This window comes from Grampus griseus (assembly GCF_964374135.1).
Source record: "Grampus griseus genome assembly, chromosome: 2".
Classification (NCBI taxonomy): Eukaryota; Metazoa; Chordata; class Mammalia; order Artiodactyla; family Delphinidae; genus Grampus; species Grampus griseus.
In genome coordinates this window covers 126,253,154-126,270,741 of record NC_139018.1, presented here as the reverse complement: position 1 = coordinate 126,270,741, position 17,588 = coordinate 126,253,154, and the positions used below count along the sequence as shown (strand labels likewise).

Genomic DNA, 17,588 nt, shown 5'->3' with positions numbered 1-17,588 from the left:
AGGTCCTAGAGTAAGAAGCTGTAAAGGAAATAGGATCCATCTGTCCCCTCTCTGGAAGCCCCAAAGACTGCTAGAAATGCAACCTCTATAGTACCAAAGAGAAGGCAGTGATTCCTCCCAGGTGGCCTTTCCTGTGTCAGTCCCTCTATCCCCCTAGACAACATGGCAGCTTACCCAGACTCAACTCACAGGTAAATTGAGTGCTTCATGGAGAAGAAAGAGTTATCAGACTGCTCCTCACCTGTGTGAGCCAGCTGGCTACCCCAAGGCCATGTCCAAGGTTGGAATAACACAGATCAATGACAAGGCACAATTACACCTATGGCTGCCATGCTCAGCCATAAAGAACAAGTTCCCATGGGAAATCATGGATTAATCTGATTAATCTTTCCAGGAAACTTCAAGAATGTATTTTGCTGGAGTCCCAGTAAATTAATTTTCCCAGTTTCTAAACCCCAATGTTTGAAAGTTAATCCAAACTAGATAGGGTCTAATTGACTGCTCATTAGCTAAGCCTCTTAGAAGGCCTGCTGTCTTTCCCAACACAGCAACAAAGTTTACTGACTATTTCGCACAAAGAAAGAAGGACCAGAAGCAAAGTCTATACCGTTCTCCTATGTCTGTGTTCCTACCCAGGACAGAGCCTGAGTTGGCATCACCTTAAATATACATGTTGCTCCTGCATGGCAGAGCATGTTGATGTGAGATTTGGGGGCTGGGAATAAACCCCCTGGTTTTGTTCATTTTATTTCCTTCACTAAAGGCAAAAGAGTCTCTCAGAAGAGTGCCTCCAAACTAGTCTTAGGGACAAAAATGCAAACACAAACACAATTTATCATTTTGTCAGCAATCCTTGGTATCACACCCCTAAAGAGGATGGCAGCTGGTAATTAGACAAATATTCCATGATATCATCCACAGGCACCCAGGGTTTCTGGTCACTGACTAGCAGCTGACAAGCACTGGCAGGAACAAAGGGAAAGTAAGAATAAAACATATTTGTCCTTGGGTTTCACTGTATGGCCCTGCTTGGTGATTCTCACCTGAGAAAACCCACTTCCGATGGCCCACAGGTGCTATTAATCATGTCTGAAACTTAGCGCAGCAGTTCTCAGCACCAGCTGAACGTTAGAACCACCTGGAGAGGCTTCAAATCACTAGATGCCCAGGCTGCACCCCAGATCAATAAAAGCGGCTCTCTGGGGGCAGGAGCTGGGTGTGACTAGTTGTTAAAGTTCCCCAGGTGATGCCAATGGACAGCCAGGGCTGAGAACCTCTGCCTTAGAGTCATCCCCCTGCCTCTGAAACAATATGGTCAGATCAGCTGCAGAAAATGCACAAAGATTTAAAATGACCACTAGTCATTTACTCTGAGAGGAGAGAGAGAAAAAAATCCACCGATTGACCCAGATAGGGGCAGCTGGCTAACGTTTAAAATAACACACCAACATCAAGCCCAAACACACAACCAACCATCGGACTTACCAAAACCCATGCTTCCTATTAAGGGGTAAATTTTAGTTACAATACCAGGGTTTCCCTGGTGGCGCAGTGGTTGAGAGTCCGTCTGCCGATGCAGGGGACACGGGTTTGTGCCCTGGTCCAGGAGGATCCCACATGCCGCAGAGCAGCTGGGCCCGTGAGCCATGGCCGCTGAGCCTGAGCGTCCAGAGCCTGTGCTCCGCAGCGGGAGAGGCCACAACAGTGAGAGGCCCGCGTACCGCCAAAAAAAATTTTAGTTACAAGTAATTTTTTGCTGAGACCTCTCTTTCCTGTTTTTGTAAGGGTGCAGGAAGGTACACAGCAAAACCCTAATGTATGGTGGCATTCTTTCTCCTGGAGTTTCAGAGATGACCCTGATCCAGCAAAATCACCTCTAATAACTCCCTGCTGAATGCAGACTAGGCTAAGGAGCGTGGCTATGTGGATAGGGTCAGGACTGCATGCACCAGCGGAGCTAAGCTGCAGGGCTCGCTTATACATAACAAAGCTGTTCAAAATACAGTCATATAATCGATTTACTTCCAAGGTCATTGGAATACTAAACTGAGACACTGTATTTTTATTCAAAGTCTTTAAACTACAAAAGAACAACTCCCAAAGGTAAGCCATGGGGTCCCATGCTCTCCAGGGAGGAAGTGACACCTGTGAGCAGTAGGATATCATCTTCATCAAGGGACACTCACAGGCAGACTGCTAGTGACACAGCATGGTGAAATGTCCTTAAACACTTAACAGATAAACCAGAGGTTGCCCACAAGAGGCACAGAATACAAGAACCCTGGGTTCTCAGCCCAAGCTGCTTATTAGAACCACCTTCAAAAACACACCCAAGTCACACCATGGACCAATTAGATGAGGATTTGGAGGGACTGGCTAGTGCATGGCATTTTTTAAAGCAGTGGCTCTCACACTGAAGCATGATCAGATTTACCTGGACCCACCCCCATGGTTTCTGATTCAGGAGGTGGGGGCTGGGAGAGAACATGCAGTTCTAACAGAGTCCGAGGTGATTCTGATGCTGCTGGGGTCACACTCTTAAGAACCACTGCTTCATAGGTCCCCCAGGTGACTCTAATTAGTGCAGACAAGACCGAGGACCACTGTATAAGGAAAGCAAGCTCTGGCCAGGGTGCCAAGGGAAGGAATTCTCATCCTAGCTCTGCCACCAACCTCGGGCTTGATAACAATAAGCCATTGAGGTTTTTCAGGCCTCAACTTGCTCCAGATCCATAAAATTGAGACACTACACAAAAGAGATCCTGGGTTCTTTCTAGAAACACCTTTTTCAAAGGGCTGCTACACATGAAACGCTGATATTAATACACATAGAAATGAAAAGAAAGTGGCCTTATGGGCAATTAAAAAAAGCTTTCAAAATACAGGGAAAGGTAAGTTCTTGCTCACAAGATTTCAGCACACTTGGAGACACAGCAATGGGGATGGTCTAGGGACGTGCGATGGCACCAAAAGCCAAAAGGGCCTGTGTTGTGAGTCATTCACACTATTTCCCAGACTCACCTGTTAGGACCTTGCAGAGCTGCCCAGAGACCTGGGTCTCGGCAGAGGGGCTGGGTGTCAAGGACCATCTGCGCCTGATCAGATGCTCTTGTCCCTGGGAATTGTTGAGGGGCTGGATTAGCACCTGCTCCTGCCCAAGCTGGATGAGGCCAACCTGCCCAGAAAGAGGAAAACAGTTGTCAGTCATCCTCATTCACACTTGCCCACGACCCCAGAGCCAGAGGGTGGAAAGGCCACCTAGCTATGGCCTGCTTCCCCTGCCTGGGCTTTTTCTTTGCAGCTTACACCAATTTACAGAGTCCAAGAATGAGCTCTTGCATGACTTGAAACATCTCACCCAGCAGCTGTGTTGGGGGTCAGGTGACAGAAGGCGGGTGTGGGGGGGGATGCGGCAACAGCACCCATTTTCTGGGTTCACTTTCAAAGATATCTTACTTTAGTGTTAATTTTTTTTTAATATTATTTTTCAGGCAAGGCTTTATTGGGGCCTCTGCTGCAGCAGGGGGGAGGGAGAACAGATTCCCTTGTTTGCCTGCTCCTATACACTTACTTCTAATTAAAGCCCATTTAAAAAACTATTTTTTATATCATCCCCTAAAACTCCACCTAAGGAGGTACCTCCAAAAGTGTTGGGAATGAATGACAATTATATCCTTAATGGGAAAAAAATATATCTTATTCCTGGGCAATATTTAGAATTAAATAGAGAGGATGGAGTCAGACCTGTAGTGTTAATAGTTTTGTGATAGTGGATTTTTTTCAGTGTTTAAGAGAACTTGGCAGAGTATCTAATGGATTCAATTTGTGATTCTAATTTAAAGCACAGCAATGATTTAGACCTGTAATTTAAAAATCTTATTAGGCTTATAAACAGTATCAGAATGTATAAGAGAACTTAAGACTTCCCATGTTTATAAAACTAGTTAACTAATTATTTATATGAATCATGCAAAGGGTTTATTTTTTAATCAGACAACAGAAGAACTTGAAAATGAAATTGAATATGGTAAATTTCTACATACAGTTTTAAAGGTTTAAACGTTGTTAATCACCAATTTGTAAATAGGATTAAATGTTATCCAAAGGCCCCTTAAAAGGTATTTCAAAAACTTGCTAGATTATAAATAGAACATGACTTGTAAATTGAACAAAAAACTTAAGGACTGGGATTCTTAATTTGTCGCTTTAACAGAGTGAATATTAATTCTTAAAAATATATACACAATGCAGAGAACTTTTCCTTTCATTTGGAACCAATGCTAACAGCATTTAAACAATTTGCCCTCCTTCCCCAGGATATCTGCTGCTAGCTTCTCTTCTGAGACATCAACAAAACAAGGTAAACCGCTCACAAGGATCCTGACTCGGCCAGGGCTGAGAATTATCTATGTTTGCATACTGGGCCCTGCAGTCCACAGTCCCTGCTCTGCGTTCATGGTCGGGACAACCTTTACTAGCACAGATTCAGGAGACTGGGCCAATCTGTCTTAGGCTGTCACGAACATCCTTTGTTCTCTCTCTCCCCAATACTATTTTCTAAAAGCCATGACACTGTTTTCTTTTCTTAAAAAAAAAAAAAAAATTATTTAGTTGGCTGTGCCGGGTCTTAGTTGTGGCATGTGAACTCTTAGTCGCGGCATGTGGGATCTAGTTCCCTGACCAGGGATCGAACACTGGGTGCCCTGCACTGGGAACGAGTCGTCTTAGCCACTGGACCACCAGGGAAGTCCTGACACTACTTTCTAAAAGCGGTAGTTCTCAAACTCCAGTGTGCATCAAAATCACCTGGAGGTCACGGATGCTCACCAAGAACGTTCATTTCTAACAAGTCCCCAGGTGATACTGATGCTGCGTGCCCGAGGACCAGGCTTTGAGAAGCACTGCTCTCCACCACAGCTCAGCAATTCCTCAGGTCTCAGGTACAGAGCTCACTCAAACCAAATGATACAGACTCCTCTACCTTCTGAAAGGATGCATCAATACCAGTCCTCTGAAAATAAATCAGATCCACTAATAAGACCGCCTACAACATTTAGTCCCCCAAACAGGGGTTGAGACGGTACTTACTGCTGTAAGAAGGTTTCAAGGTTTCCATTTCATTAGAACTGCTGCCAAGAACAACCCAGAGATTTTACTGCCCAAATAAAACTGTCTTAAAGTGGCACTGCATGACCTGCCGGGAAGCATGGCTTTCTCCCCTCTCCTTTGAAGTTAAAACTTGAGTTTGTTCACTATGATACTTTGGGGAGACTGAAGAAGCGGAGGAAGAGAGTGGCTGTGGGAGGCTGTGCAGATCCACCAGAGCTGTGTGTATAGAAAGCCTCAGTGGAACCCTCCTGCACTGTTGGTGGGAATGTAAACTGATACAGCCACTATGGAGAACAGTATGGAGGGTCCTTAAAAAACTAAAAATAGAAATACCATATACCCAGCAATCCCACTACTAGGCATATACCCTGAGAAAACCATAATTCAAAAAGAGTCATGTACCACAATGTTCACTGCAGCTCTATTTACAATAGCCAGGACATGGAAGCAACCTAAGTGTCCAACGACAGATGAATGGATAAAGAAAATGTGGCACATATATACAACGGAATATTACTCAGCCATAAAAAGAAACGAAATTGAGTGATTTGTAGTGAGGTGGATGGACCTAGAGTCTGTCATACAGAGTGAAGTAAGTCAGAAAGAGAAAAACAAATACCATATGCTAACACATATATATGCAACCTTAAAAAGAAATGGTTCTGGGGCTTCCCTGGTGGCACAGTGGTTGACAGTCTGCCTGCCGATGCAGGGGACATGGGTTCAAGCCCTGGTCTGGGAAGATCCCACATGCCGTGGAGCAACTAAGCCCATGCACCACAACTTCTGAGCCTGTGCTCTAGAGCCCATGAGCCACAACTACTGAGCCCATGTGTCACAACTACTGAAGCCCATGCACCTAGAACCCATGCTCCACAACGAGAAGGCCCCGCAATAAGAAGCCAGCGCATCACAACAAAGAGTAGCCCCCGCTTGCCACAACTAGAGAAAGCCCGCGCACAGCAACAAAAACCCAACACAGCCAAAAATAGATAAATACATAAATAAATTAATTTTAAAAAGACACAGACGTAGAGAATGGACTTGCGGACACGGGGAGGGGGAAGGGTAGGCTGGGACGAAGTGAGAGAGTAACACTGACATATATACACTACCAAATGTAAAATAGATAGCAGTGGGAAGCAGCTGCATAGTACAGGGAGATCAGCTCGGTGCTTTGTGTCCACCTGGAGGGGTGGGATAGGGAAGGTGGGAGGGAGACGCAAGAAGGGAGGGGATATGGGGATATATGTATATGTATAGCTGATTCACTTTGTTATAAAGCAGAAAATAACAAACCATTGTAAAGCAATTATACCCCAATAAAGATGTTAAAATAAATAAATAAATAAAATCTAATTAGTAAATTCAAAAAAAAAAGAAATCCTCAGTGCAGAAGTCCTTGATGACCGTTTCAGTGGAAACGTCTGTGGTTGAAATAAAGTTGGCAGATACAGCACAGTGCATGGGATGGGCCCCACGCTGTAGGAGGGCTGTGCTCCCTGGGGGACACGCTCAACCTTGACAGGGGCTGGAGTCTTCCTGAAATGCTCCAGCTCTGGGAGGTTAAAGGCCCCCTTGAGTCTAGAACTTCCAAAGCCAGTTATCATTCACTCAGCCTAGCATGCAAGCCACAGGGTAAAGGCCAGTTAGCCAGTAGTTCTAATGTGACACAATATAGGGAGAATCTCACCTTGGTGAGAAAGCCTACAGGTACATACATGCACACACACAAGCATGGTCCAGCCCCTTGGGGGAGGTTTTGCTTTAGAAGGTCTTTTTTGGAGGAACCCACATGCTGGTTTCCATCCATTCAGGAAAGAGAATGGCAATGCTGGTGAGAGACAGACACATGGACTAATGGCCTATACTCTACCTGGCAGCCACTTGCCCTCTTGGGAACTGACTTTCAAGCTGGCCTGTGGCCAAGACTAGCACCTGGGGGGAGGGAGCAGGGCACAGCCCTCCCCCTCAGGAGCCACCACAAGGAAGGAACTTGCCCCTGCCCCCTCCAAGTGCTGTCACTAGGCACCCTGAAGCCTCGCTAATATTCACCAGGTCATCACAGTGACAAAACGTTGTTGAAAAGTGCCGCTTGTCACCACCTCCCCCTCCCCCGTGCCACCACACACACACACACACACACACACACACACACACACAATCTCATCCCAGGATAAAAACTTGTCAGCCCTCTTGATCTTTTCCTGACCTTCCTTCTCCCCTCCCTCTCCCCGGTAAAAAAAAAAAAAAAAAAAAAAAAAAAAAATCCCCCTTCCCTGGCACTCTATGTCCCAGCCCACTATCCCCTGTGTTATGGGGCATCTGTCACAACCAACCTAAAAAGTAGTTTGTTCCTTTGAGGCAGGATCGGAATTATGCCTTCTTATTTTTCCAATGTCTGCCACATAACAGTTACTCAAGAAAATGTGAGTGAACTGTACTGTAATGGAATGGATTCGAATGGAATAGAATGAACTGGACTGGACCGGCTTGGAATAGAAGGCAATAGCATGGTCTTCCCGCAGTCCCCCTTGCTCAGAGGTCCTCATCCCTGGCTGCACAGTGCAGTCACTTGGCAAGCTTTGAAAACTCAGGCCCAGGCCCCACTCCAGGCCATGTGAATTAGAATCCCTTGGGGTGAAACTCAGGCACTGGTATTTTTTTAAAGCTCACCAGGAGATTTCCATGTGCAGCCAGGGTGGAGAACCACTTCCCTAGCTTTTAACTGGGTGCCAGAGATGCTTGATTCCAGCACGTGGAAGTACCCTAGATGCAGACTACCTGCACCAACCTGGGCCTTCCTCTGACTATGGGGCTCTGCCCTGGCTTCTAGCACATTGCTGCCCTGTGGTCCCAAGAGCTAAGCAGGGTTGCTTGGGTTTGCATTATTCCTCTGGTCACCATCTATGCTGAGAAGTGAGACACATGGAAATGCTCTTCCAAGGCCTCCCTGTTCCACAGATGGCAGCAAGGAAAAGCCTCAGGTTGCATTAGATGCAAGAGAGCTGCAAACACCATCTGAAGAGAACTGTGGGGAACTAGATGCCCACGGCAGACAGGACTGGAAGCCCTGAGGCCACTTGGTCTCAAAGGAGACAACAATCCTCAATGAAATGGTGCTCTTAGAAGAGAAATCTTACACATTCTAAAATTTGGTATCCTACTAAAGAAGTTTGGGTCAAATAAAGTGTATCAGGTATAACCTGATATTATGACAGTTCTGAGTGGTTCCCTTTTAATTCTCTTTATTCTGGAAGCTGGTTTTGAAGGGTTTCTGTGCTGCTTTAAGAGAGCGTTATAAACTGGGTATTGTTAATCCCACCCCACCCCCTGAAGCAGGACTAGCTCTCCTGCAGCTGGAAAAATGTGTGAAGGTCAGAAAGATTTGTACCACTTCCTAACATGAGCACAACTTCTCAGCATAATGCGGCAAATGCTCTTAAGATAAAGAAACCCTGTTGTATCCATGCTCTGGAACCATCTGATGCTCTGTCCTCCGTTTGAGGGGACCTGCCTCGTGACTGCTGACCTCACCATCCTACAAAGGCCACACTGGGATTTCAGTGCCCAGGGAGCCCTCCAAGCCTCTCCTCTTCAGGAGACTGCAGCTCCCGGGTTCACTGGACCAGGTCTTAGGTAGTCTTCTCCCCGTGGACAGGTGACCGTAGGTGGTTGGAGAGGCGGAGCAAGTCTGCTCTCCGGAAGGAAAAACAATCCTGTGATTGCAGGCCCTCCTGTACCTGCCTCTGACTTTCTGGGGGGCCTCAGCAGAGTTTGGGGGGCTTGAACGTGTCCCGGGGAAGGAGCATCCTCAACCTGGCACAGGCGTGAGGGGCTTCCCAACCTCCATAGGGAGTCCCCCTGCCCCTCCCAGAGTGCCATCCAGAGCCCCCTTTTCAAAATCCTGCTGCTGCCTCTGCAAATGTCAAAGGCCTGAACACAGATACTTGGTCTTCGTTCCAAAGCCAGACTCCCCCTTTCCCATCACTAGATAGAGTTAGTCACAGACTGTCAGCTCCTCCTTCAGACCCCCTCTCATGTAGTCTTCCTTCCTTTCCATTTCCACCATCCAAGGCTTGAGGCCCATCACCTCACCCCTCCAAATGCTCTCCTGCTTCAGTCCTCCCCACACTTCTCTGACCAGGGGCTCCTCCCCGGTCAGTAGCCAGAAATGCCCCCCCATTGCCTCTAGGCCAGTGATCCTCAAAATGGTCCCAGACCAACAGCAGCAGCAGCACCTGGGAACCTGTCAGAAACTCAAGTGCTCAGGCCCACCCCCAGACGGACTGGATCAGAAACCCAGGAGGTGGGACCCAGCAATCAGTGTAGCAAATCCCGCAGGGAACACTAATGCCAGCTCAAGGTTGAGAACTACTGGTCTAGGATAAATTCTAAATGCCTTATGTTGGCACCCAGGGCCCCGCCTCATCTAATCCAGACACCTGTCCATTCAGTTCATCACCCATCTCCATCCCACAGTCGGCTCGTGGGCCCCTTACCTCGGGAAGGACCTGGCCAGGAGGCTTTGCCATCACTCCTCCCACCTAGAACCTGAGGCCCACTCCCTTCGGCTCTACCCGAAGGACCTGCCCCACCCCATCAGACCCCAGAGCCACTCCCTGCTCTCCCCATCAGCCACCCTGCAGGCTCCAGCACACCTTCCTTCCCCTGCGAACCCGGACTGCCTTCCGAGACAGGGCCCACATCGTATTTCTCTTTGAGGCTCGTTGGGAGCCTACCAGCAGGTCCTACACATGGCAGCTGTGTGATAATGATCTGTTCATTTAGTCAACTATGTTGACTGATTGCTTGATTTATAACTGGAAAAGCCTGGGAATGGCCTGTGGGGCAAGAGAAGAAATGTGTTTTCAATGCCTTAATGTGCCAGGCTCTCACTAAATGATTTCGGACTTTATCTTACTTCATTCTCTCAACAGCCACACAAAGCCAATGTTATTTACCCTTGTATGGCTGCAGACAGGGAGGTTCAAAGGAGGTAAGCAACTTGCTCAAGATCACAGCCCGGAACGGCTGTTCAGTCTCACTTGCTAAAGAACAGGAGTGTGACGGTGCAATTGTGTGCCCATGTGCAGAAGTGTGCACGGGGAAAGGTTAACCGCTGACTCTGAGTGGTTCCCTCAGACATACTGGCTGCAAAAACATCTCCTGTTGCACACATCCAAGGTCAGGCAGCTGCAGTATCTCAGAGTTCAGGAAATAAGCTCCAAGAATGCAATCAGTCTAAGAAGACGTCTTCAGTTCATCATCCCATCTTGTATTTCTTTTTCTTTTATAAAATGTTGCCAACTAAATAAAAGTTCAGGTGGGAAACTCTAGTTACGTACCCTAGGTAAATAATGAGGTAGGGTTAGGTATCCTAGGTGACACTCATGGGCAACCTGATGCCCATGAGCGATGGGTATAGAAAGTCACCGTGAGGCAGAGTGAACGTCCTTCCAGAGGAGGCCGTGGGAGGCCTTAGAATTCTCTGCTCCAAGTTCTCCCCTTTAATTCTTCCACACCCCAAATTTCACAACTGTTGTTTCCCTTCCTACTTTCCTTAACATCCACTCAATTGTTTCTTTTTACAAAGTTTTAAAAAATATACTTTGCATTTAACAAATATATTTATGCTGTGCATGATAAATTCTTCAGTAATATTAATTGATGAATGACTAAGGACTATGTGCCTTCCCCACACCTGTATCAATATAATGATGCAAGATAACATGGCTTGGTCTATTTGCTCCCTTTCAAATGGTCTCCCCATCGTATACTTTTTGCCAAGACCAGTTCCTACTCAGCTGTCAGTGATCGAGTGATGTTGCATTAAAAAGCTGGGCAATTTTGGGTCAAGGAAAAGTGAGTTGGGTAGCTCTAAAGGGAAAGGCAGCAACCTCCCAAACCAGCTCCTTCATCGTTGAAGTCAGGCTGCCCTCTTGAGAACGCGGTCTCCCAACTCTTCTAAGCCACCTGCTCACTGCCTGGCTGGACTCAGCCCCCCTGTTCTTACCTAGACTACACTTCTTCCCCTATGGTAAAGGTGAGCATTCTTACAGACTGGGAGGAAGAGCTATGGGAACTAAGACTGTGGGGAGCAGCACAGGTGAAGGACGACCACAAGGGCCCCCACGCTGCGGTCAGGCACCAGACAGAGCCAGGGCAGCTGGGCCATCAGGACCCCAGTGAGCGGCCTGGGTGAGAGAGACCACAAGCCAGCCCCCTATGGAGCATGGCTGTGACTCCAGAGAAGGCACGCTGGGACTATCCTTGACCTTTTGTCCCTCCAGGGTGGCCTGGAAAATGGGCCACAGCCCAGAGCTCCTGGGTGTCCTCTCTGGTCCCGACATCTCACCCATAGTGCATCCCTGCAGGCCACGGCCTCAGCCAAGAAGGGGTGGACAGACTCTGGGCGGTGGACTCCCCTGAGCTCAGTATTCATGAAGGAAGAGTGGCCACTGCTCAGCAGACCAGACTCCTCCTCTCTGTCCACCTCTCCTCACGTGTGGGGATGAAAACAGCCCCTCCAACCACTCATTTCAGACAAGCAGCATAGAGAGTCTTTTCAGAGACTGACACTCACTCTATCTCCGAAGTTCCACCTCCACTGCCTGCTCTGGTGAACTTTAACCTGAAGTTTCTTCGAATTCTGCTGGCCTTCCATGATCTGGTCCCATTCACACGAGGCAGCTGATCCAAACTCACATTAATCCTCTGGGAGGAAAAATACCTTCCTCATATGCCCAAAGTTCATCGCTTTGAAGTTATACGGTTACAGAAACTCTTCCAAAAACCTATGTTATGTCTGAGGACTCTCTGAAATGTAAATAAAATGAAGATGCATAAACATAAAACAGTTAATACCTGAGCCCACGGTCTCTGAAGATCCAAAAAGTGCAGCTTGCACAGCTTTTCAAGATAAGATACAGGGTAAATACCACAGACCCGCCCCTCTGCCCCCTGTCAAAAGCGGGGCGTGGGGAGGGAGCAAAATGGAGCATGAGATTTACTTCCCCTGACCCATAAACAATTAATTAAGTAATGATCTAATCATGCATCTCCTTTAAACAGGTACCAAATGTCTCTGGAGACAGACAGCACAGGGAACAGAGCCTGCATGCCCTGCCCCACAGGCAACACTCCTCACTAAGCCATTCTGGAGATGTGAGATGCAGCAGGATTTAATTCATACTCAACATTGGAATAAAGTTTTATTGAACACAGCCAGGTCCATCTGTTTCTTTACCTTCTATGGCTGCTTTTGCACTAAAAGGGCAGTGTTGATTAGTTGTGACAGAGACCATATGGCCTACAAAGTCGAAAATGTTTACTACTTGGTCCTTTACAGAAAATGTTTGCCAACCCCTGCTCTACATGATTCTTTAGACACAAGGAGGCTTTGGAATGCTCCCAACTGTGGGCACCAAAACTCATCTACTGGGCATCACTCCTCCCCTACACCTCGTGGTTGAGCCAGTCCTCAAAAACACACAACAGGCGTGCCACATCTCTATGGTGCTTCCACCGTGGTCCAGAAGGACTAACACTGCATTACCGCCCAGCTGAACTGTCTCAAGCACGTTGGGGAACCAAAATCAAAGTAAGGTGGAGTGCGATGCAAACCTGGTTAGCCTATGTTCTGTTGCTTTCTTTTCTAGAAAGGCAGGACCACCTTGTCACCAAGAGGTCCTCTCCAAATCACCTGCTGTCTCTGGCCTCCTGGCCTTCTGCCCTTCCTCTATAGGGTGTACTTAGGAAGAAATGTCCAATGTCCAGCTTACACAAATGGGATGATCAAGGCAGACTAAACAACAGAAGTGTCTGCTCAAGCAGAAATTAAAATCTAAAGTCTTAGAGGTCCCTCCGCAGTTGGCACACACTGAACTCAGCCTCTTGGCCTCGTTCCTTTATCTAAAGCACAGCGCCCTCACATGGTGCCAAAAGGAAGGACAGTCTTCCTGAAAACCTGGAGGACGGAAGGGAACTCTCACTGCTCAGATGCCATCTGTGAGAGGGCCCAGTACTCACTCTGAGGATTTTAAATCAATGTTATCCAGATTTCCACCCTCGGCTCCTTCACAGATAGCGCCTTGCTGGAAACTTTACACCAAGAAGTATAAACTCTGACCTCTACAGAAACTCACTAAACCGCAGCAAATGGGATTCAGATGTTTCCATGTTCAGTACAGTGATGTGACCTAGACTTTAAACACTTTGGCAAAAACAGGAAAAATGATGTGGGCCTTCCAGTCCCTCCCAGAACATGATACAGCCTTGACCCGAGTCCTTCAGTGACCTGAGCCTTTTTCACCCCTACTTAAGCCTCCTCACCCATAGCCCACATTCCCTGCCCCTGTTCCACATTAGCTCCTACTAGGCCCCCTCCACGGTCCATTTTCCTTGTTTAACCAAAGAAGCCAATTTCTCCCAGCCCAGCAAAAGGAGATCACATTCTGATGAGGACTCAAAAAATCCTAAAAGGGGAACTGGTGAAGGCCAAGTCTTGGGAATTACTTCCCAAGTTCCCCTACACTGCTGGAAAGAGAGCAGAAGTCTCATATAAAGACTTGGACCCTCAGGGTTTCTGGCTTTGTTGCAGATTCGTGCCAACTTGTTGCACACTATGTGGATAAGAGCTAGAGAATTCTAGACGGTGGAGCAAGATAAGGTGGAGGTGGGGGAAGCAGTTTCTTGTGCCAGGGAAGCACAGACACAAAAGAATATCAGAAACCACTTCCCCAGAAGATAGAGGAACATTCTCTGAGCCCATCCCAGGCTCTGACGGGTGGGGGCAGCCCATCTGCCAGCCATCTGCGCTCTACGGGGGCACGATGGAGAAGCTGGGAAGTGTTTGTCTGGGCACCAGTGTAGCCAAGTGAGCCAGTGTGAGCACAGGCAGGGTAGAGGCGCACAAGAACTTCCTCCACCCCTCGGAGCACTGCCACGGGTGCCGCAAATGCAGCAGGGTGGGGTGGCGGAGGAATTACTGCCACATTGAGGGAGCTTCTGGGGATGACATTGTTCATCACCAATGTAAGCATTCCTCAGGCCTGGCTGAGGGTGAGTGCCAGACAAATGTCTGCTTGCAGTATAAGGTAAAAATATTAGAGACACCCTCCCTCTCCTGGTTCTCACGTTTCAACTAAGAAGAGTAGGTTAGTGGCCCGTCGGAGGACCCCTCCAAATATACTTTTCCAGGTACATAAAGACTCAAAAGGACAGAAAGGAGGTCAATGCTCCATCCCCACATCCAAAAATAGGTGAGCTATACACATATAGATAGGTGTTCCTCATGACCCGCACACATACACACCTGTGCAGATGCAAATAGCGTTCTCTCTACACCTGGGTCAAGCGCACCTCTCAGTCTAGGGGCTTGACGGATTTCATCTCTGCTGAACATGTGCTCCCTGGGCGGGCTGCGGCGTATCTCGCTATGCAACCCCATATCGGCGCTGGCCTGGCGCACCTCTGAGGCTTAGGACGGCCAGTGGAAGGTACTGGATAACAGGTCGCTTCCCCTTTCTAGCCCTCTGCTCATAGATCCTCTGGAAGGTTGGGGGTGCTCTCTCCCGCCAGCGGCAGAGCACGCCGGAGGCCCCACCCCAATCCCAGCCCTCCCCGGGAACCACCCCTCACCCCCACCCTCGGCGCCGCGACAGATCGCCAGGCAGACCCGGAGGGGGAGCGAGCAGTACCAGGCCGCCGGCGGCGCCGCAGGCGCTAAGCGAGACGAAAGAGCCGGGGTAGCCGAGCACGCTGCCAGAGTAGAAGCACAGTTCTGTGGGGCGTCCGCGGCGCCCGGCTGCGCCGGTCTCCTCCACCTCGAAGCCGCCGGACAGGAAGCGCAGGTCACGGCGCAGCTGCAAGTACAGGTCGCGCCCAAAGGCCGGCAGGTGCAGCAGCAGGGCGCGCTCGCCGGGCCGGGCGCGCGGGACGGCTGGGGGCGCGCGGGGGCGCCGGCGCCTGCGGGGCCCTGGAGCGCCGGGCAGCGGCGGCAGGTGCACGTCTTCCGGGAGCACCCGCCGCGGGAGCACCACCTCCACGTCGGCCGCCGCGTCGCCGACAGCTGCGGGGAGAAAGGAGACGCGTCAGCGCGGCGGGGCCCGCCCTCCGGCCCGCCGGGCGCAGGGTCCAGCGCTGGGCATCCAGCTCCAGCTCGGAGACAGCGCGGCCCCGAGCCGGCTCGCTCTTCCATTCCCTCGCCCCAGCACCTCCATGCCAGCCAGAGCCTCCGCCCGTGCCCCGCGCCACCGCCGGAACGGTCTCCGGCGCGGCCGCCCGACCACCTCCGGGGACGCGGCCGCGGCATCGGCGTCCGGAGAACCGGCGGCGGCGCGGCCTCCCGGCAACCGCCCGGAGTCCAGTCCTCCGGCCGCGGCCCGCGCCCACTCGACCCCGGAGCTGTCAGCAGTTTGCCGCCGGAGCCGGGCCGCGCGGGCAGGCGGAGGCCGCCAGGATGCCTCCGGAGGGCAGGGGGAAGGTGGCCGCGAGAGGCACAGGCGAAGAAGAGGCAGTGGGAGAGGGAGCGCTACCTGTGCCCGGGTCCAGTCCCCAAACCAGCAGCAGCAGCAAGGGCAGGACGAGAGGAGGCAGCAGGGCGCCGTCACACATGGTACTTGGGAGGAGTAACCCCCCCCTCCCCGGACGGTCGCGGCGGAGTAGGAGCGCGCGAGGCGGCGGCGCCAGCCGGAGTGAGCCCTCCAGTCTTTGGAAAAAGTAATTAGCGCTGCGGACAAACCCAACGTGGTAAATCCCAAGCCCCGCCTTCTCCTCGGAAAGCGGGAGGTGATTGGACTCTCGCTTTCCCCTGCCCCGCCTCCCCCTTCTCTATTGGCTAGTGTGGGTCTAAACCAGGGTGCGTAGTTAGGTTGCAAGCACTTTCTTACACGTGGTTTCTGGGCAGTGGCGGGGATGGGACACCAGGTGGCGCAAGGGAGCCGTCTGGAGCAGCGCGATCCCAGAGGACCCGGGAAGACACCTGGCTGGTCTTCAGACTTTGTCCCCATTTTCGAAACCCTCTCTGATCCTGCTGCTCAGCTTCCCAAGAAGACAGGCCACAAATCGTCCTAGCCAACCGAGTTCACCCGTAAAAGCACCTTCTCTCTGCATCTAAAGTAAAACCAGTTTTGGTTGTTTGTGGGTGGGCACTTTCATGCACAATGTGCACAACTTTGCGCCGGATGCTACCTCCAAAGCGCAGTGTTTATGCAAACCCTTCACACCCCTGTCGTCTTTATTCTCACGGCAGCCCGTGGAACAGGCGAGATCACACCCTCTTACAGACTGAGAAACTGAGGGAGAGAGAGCTTAAGGAGCTTACTAAGTTACCCAGTGAGTTTCTGTCAAAACAAGAGCTAGAATTTGTGGTCCAGATTTCTGGCCCGGTGCTGCTCGCTACAAACAAGAGCCCTCCAAGGCAAGCAAGAAGAAACATTAGCCCGGTGTTACAGGTTAGGAAACGGGCACAAAGTGGCAAAGGCCGGACTCAAACCCAAGTCTTCTGGCAACAGAGTGAGTTCATTCTTTTCCCACCAGGGTATAACTGAGGTCTGCAAGAAAGGTGATTCCCTTAGCTTCCTGAGGAACGTCTTGTAGAAAACAAAACAAAACAGAATGAACTGAAGTGGTCGCTCCCCTTCCTTCCCTGTCCTGCCCGTTTCTGTTTTCTCAATGCAGAGGGGCTACAGCACTCCTATTGGACTCTGCTGAGGGCCTCTCAGAATCTAAAATTCATCACAAGGATTACATGTCATCAGAAGGAATCCAGAGGTGAACACTGTCCAGCTTTCATGACATTTAATCAACCCTAGGAGTGGACTGTGTCACTGATTCTCAATAAAGCCTAGCACTCTCACTACTGCAAACTTGCTGCTCTGTGTTTCCCTGGGGTGTGGCTGGTGGAATCATTTCCTGCTCTGTCGACCCCACCCTCCACTGCTCCAGGGGCTGCCACTCACTGCTGGGCATCTAAAGTTCCTGGAAGCCTCCACACACGTCCTGCTCATGGACAGGTTTGGGTCTTTTTTCCTCTCCTTTGACAGCAGCCTCAGCCAACTGAAATTTCAGCAGCATCTTCTGGTGGCACAAGATATCATGGTGAGCTTTTTGGTGTAGGTTTGTTGGCCAAAGAGCCACCTCAAAGGCCTGCCACTGAAAGCCAGGGAGTAGCAGCCCCACTGCCTCGCAAGAACAATTTTGCTATTGGAGTCCGCCTGAAGTAATAGTCATCAACCTATCAGATAGATGATGCTCAAATGCATTAGTCTGTAGGGACACACAAACTGAAACAACAGCAAGATGCCATTTCATCTTCCGGCCTGTCCAAAACTAAAGGGCTTGGAAATATCAAGGATTGGAGAGGACACTCTCCTGCCCATGGGTGGGGGTGTAAATTGGCACGGCCACTTTGAAGAACAAGTGGGCAAACTGCAGTCAAGTTTAAAATGTACACACCCTAGAACTCTGCTATTCCA

General features: G+C 49.9%; 1 protein-coding gene across 1 annotated transcript in view; it reads right to left on the bottom strand.

The window, feature by feature from the left end:
• Positions 1-15,726, bottom strand: part of ADAMTS17 (ADAM metallopeptidase with thrombospondin type 1 motif 17) — a gene marked incomplete at both ends in the record, with an annotated part of 351,029 nt that extends 335,303 nt beyond the window's left edge. Inside the window, 3 exons of the mRNA XM_082649123.1 lie at positions 3,022-3,175; positions 14,811-15,181; positions 15,648-15,726. Coding sequence (XP_082505249.1) covers positions 3,022-3,175; positions 14,811-15,181; positions 15,648-15,726 — 604 coding nt within the window. The remainder of the gene's footprint in view (positions 1-3,021; positions 3,176-14,810; positions 15,182-15,647) is intronic.
• Positions 15,727-17,588: the final 1,862 nt, after the last annotated feature.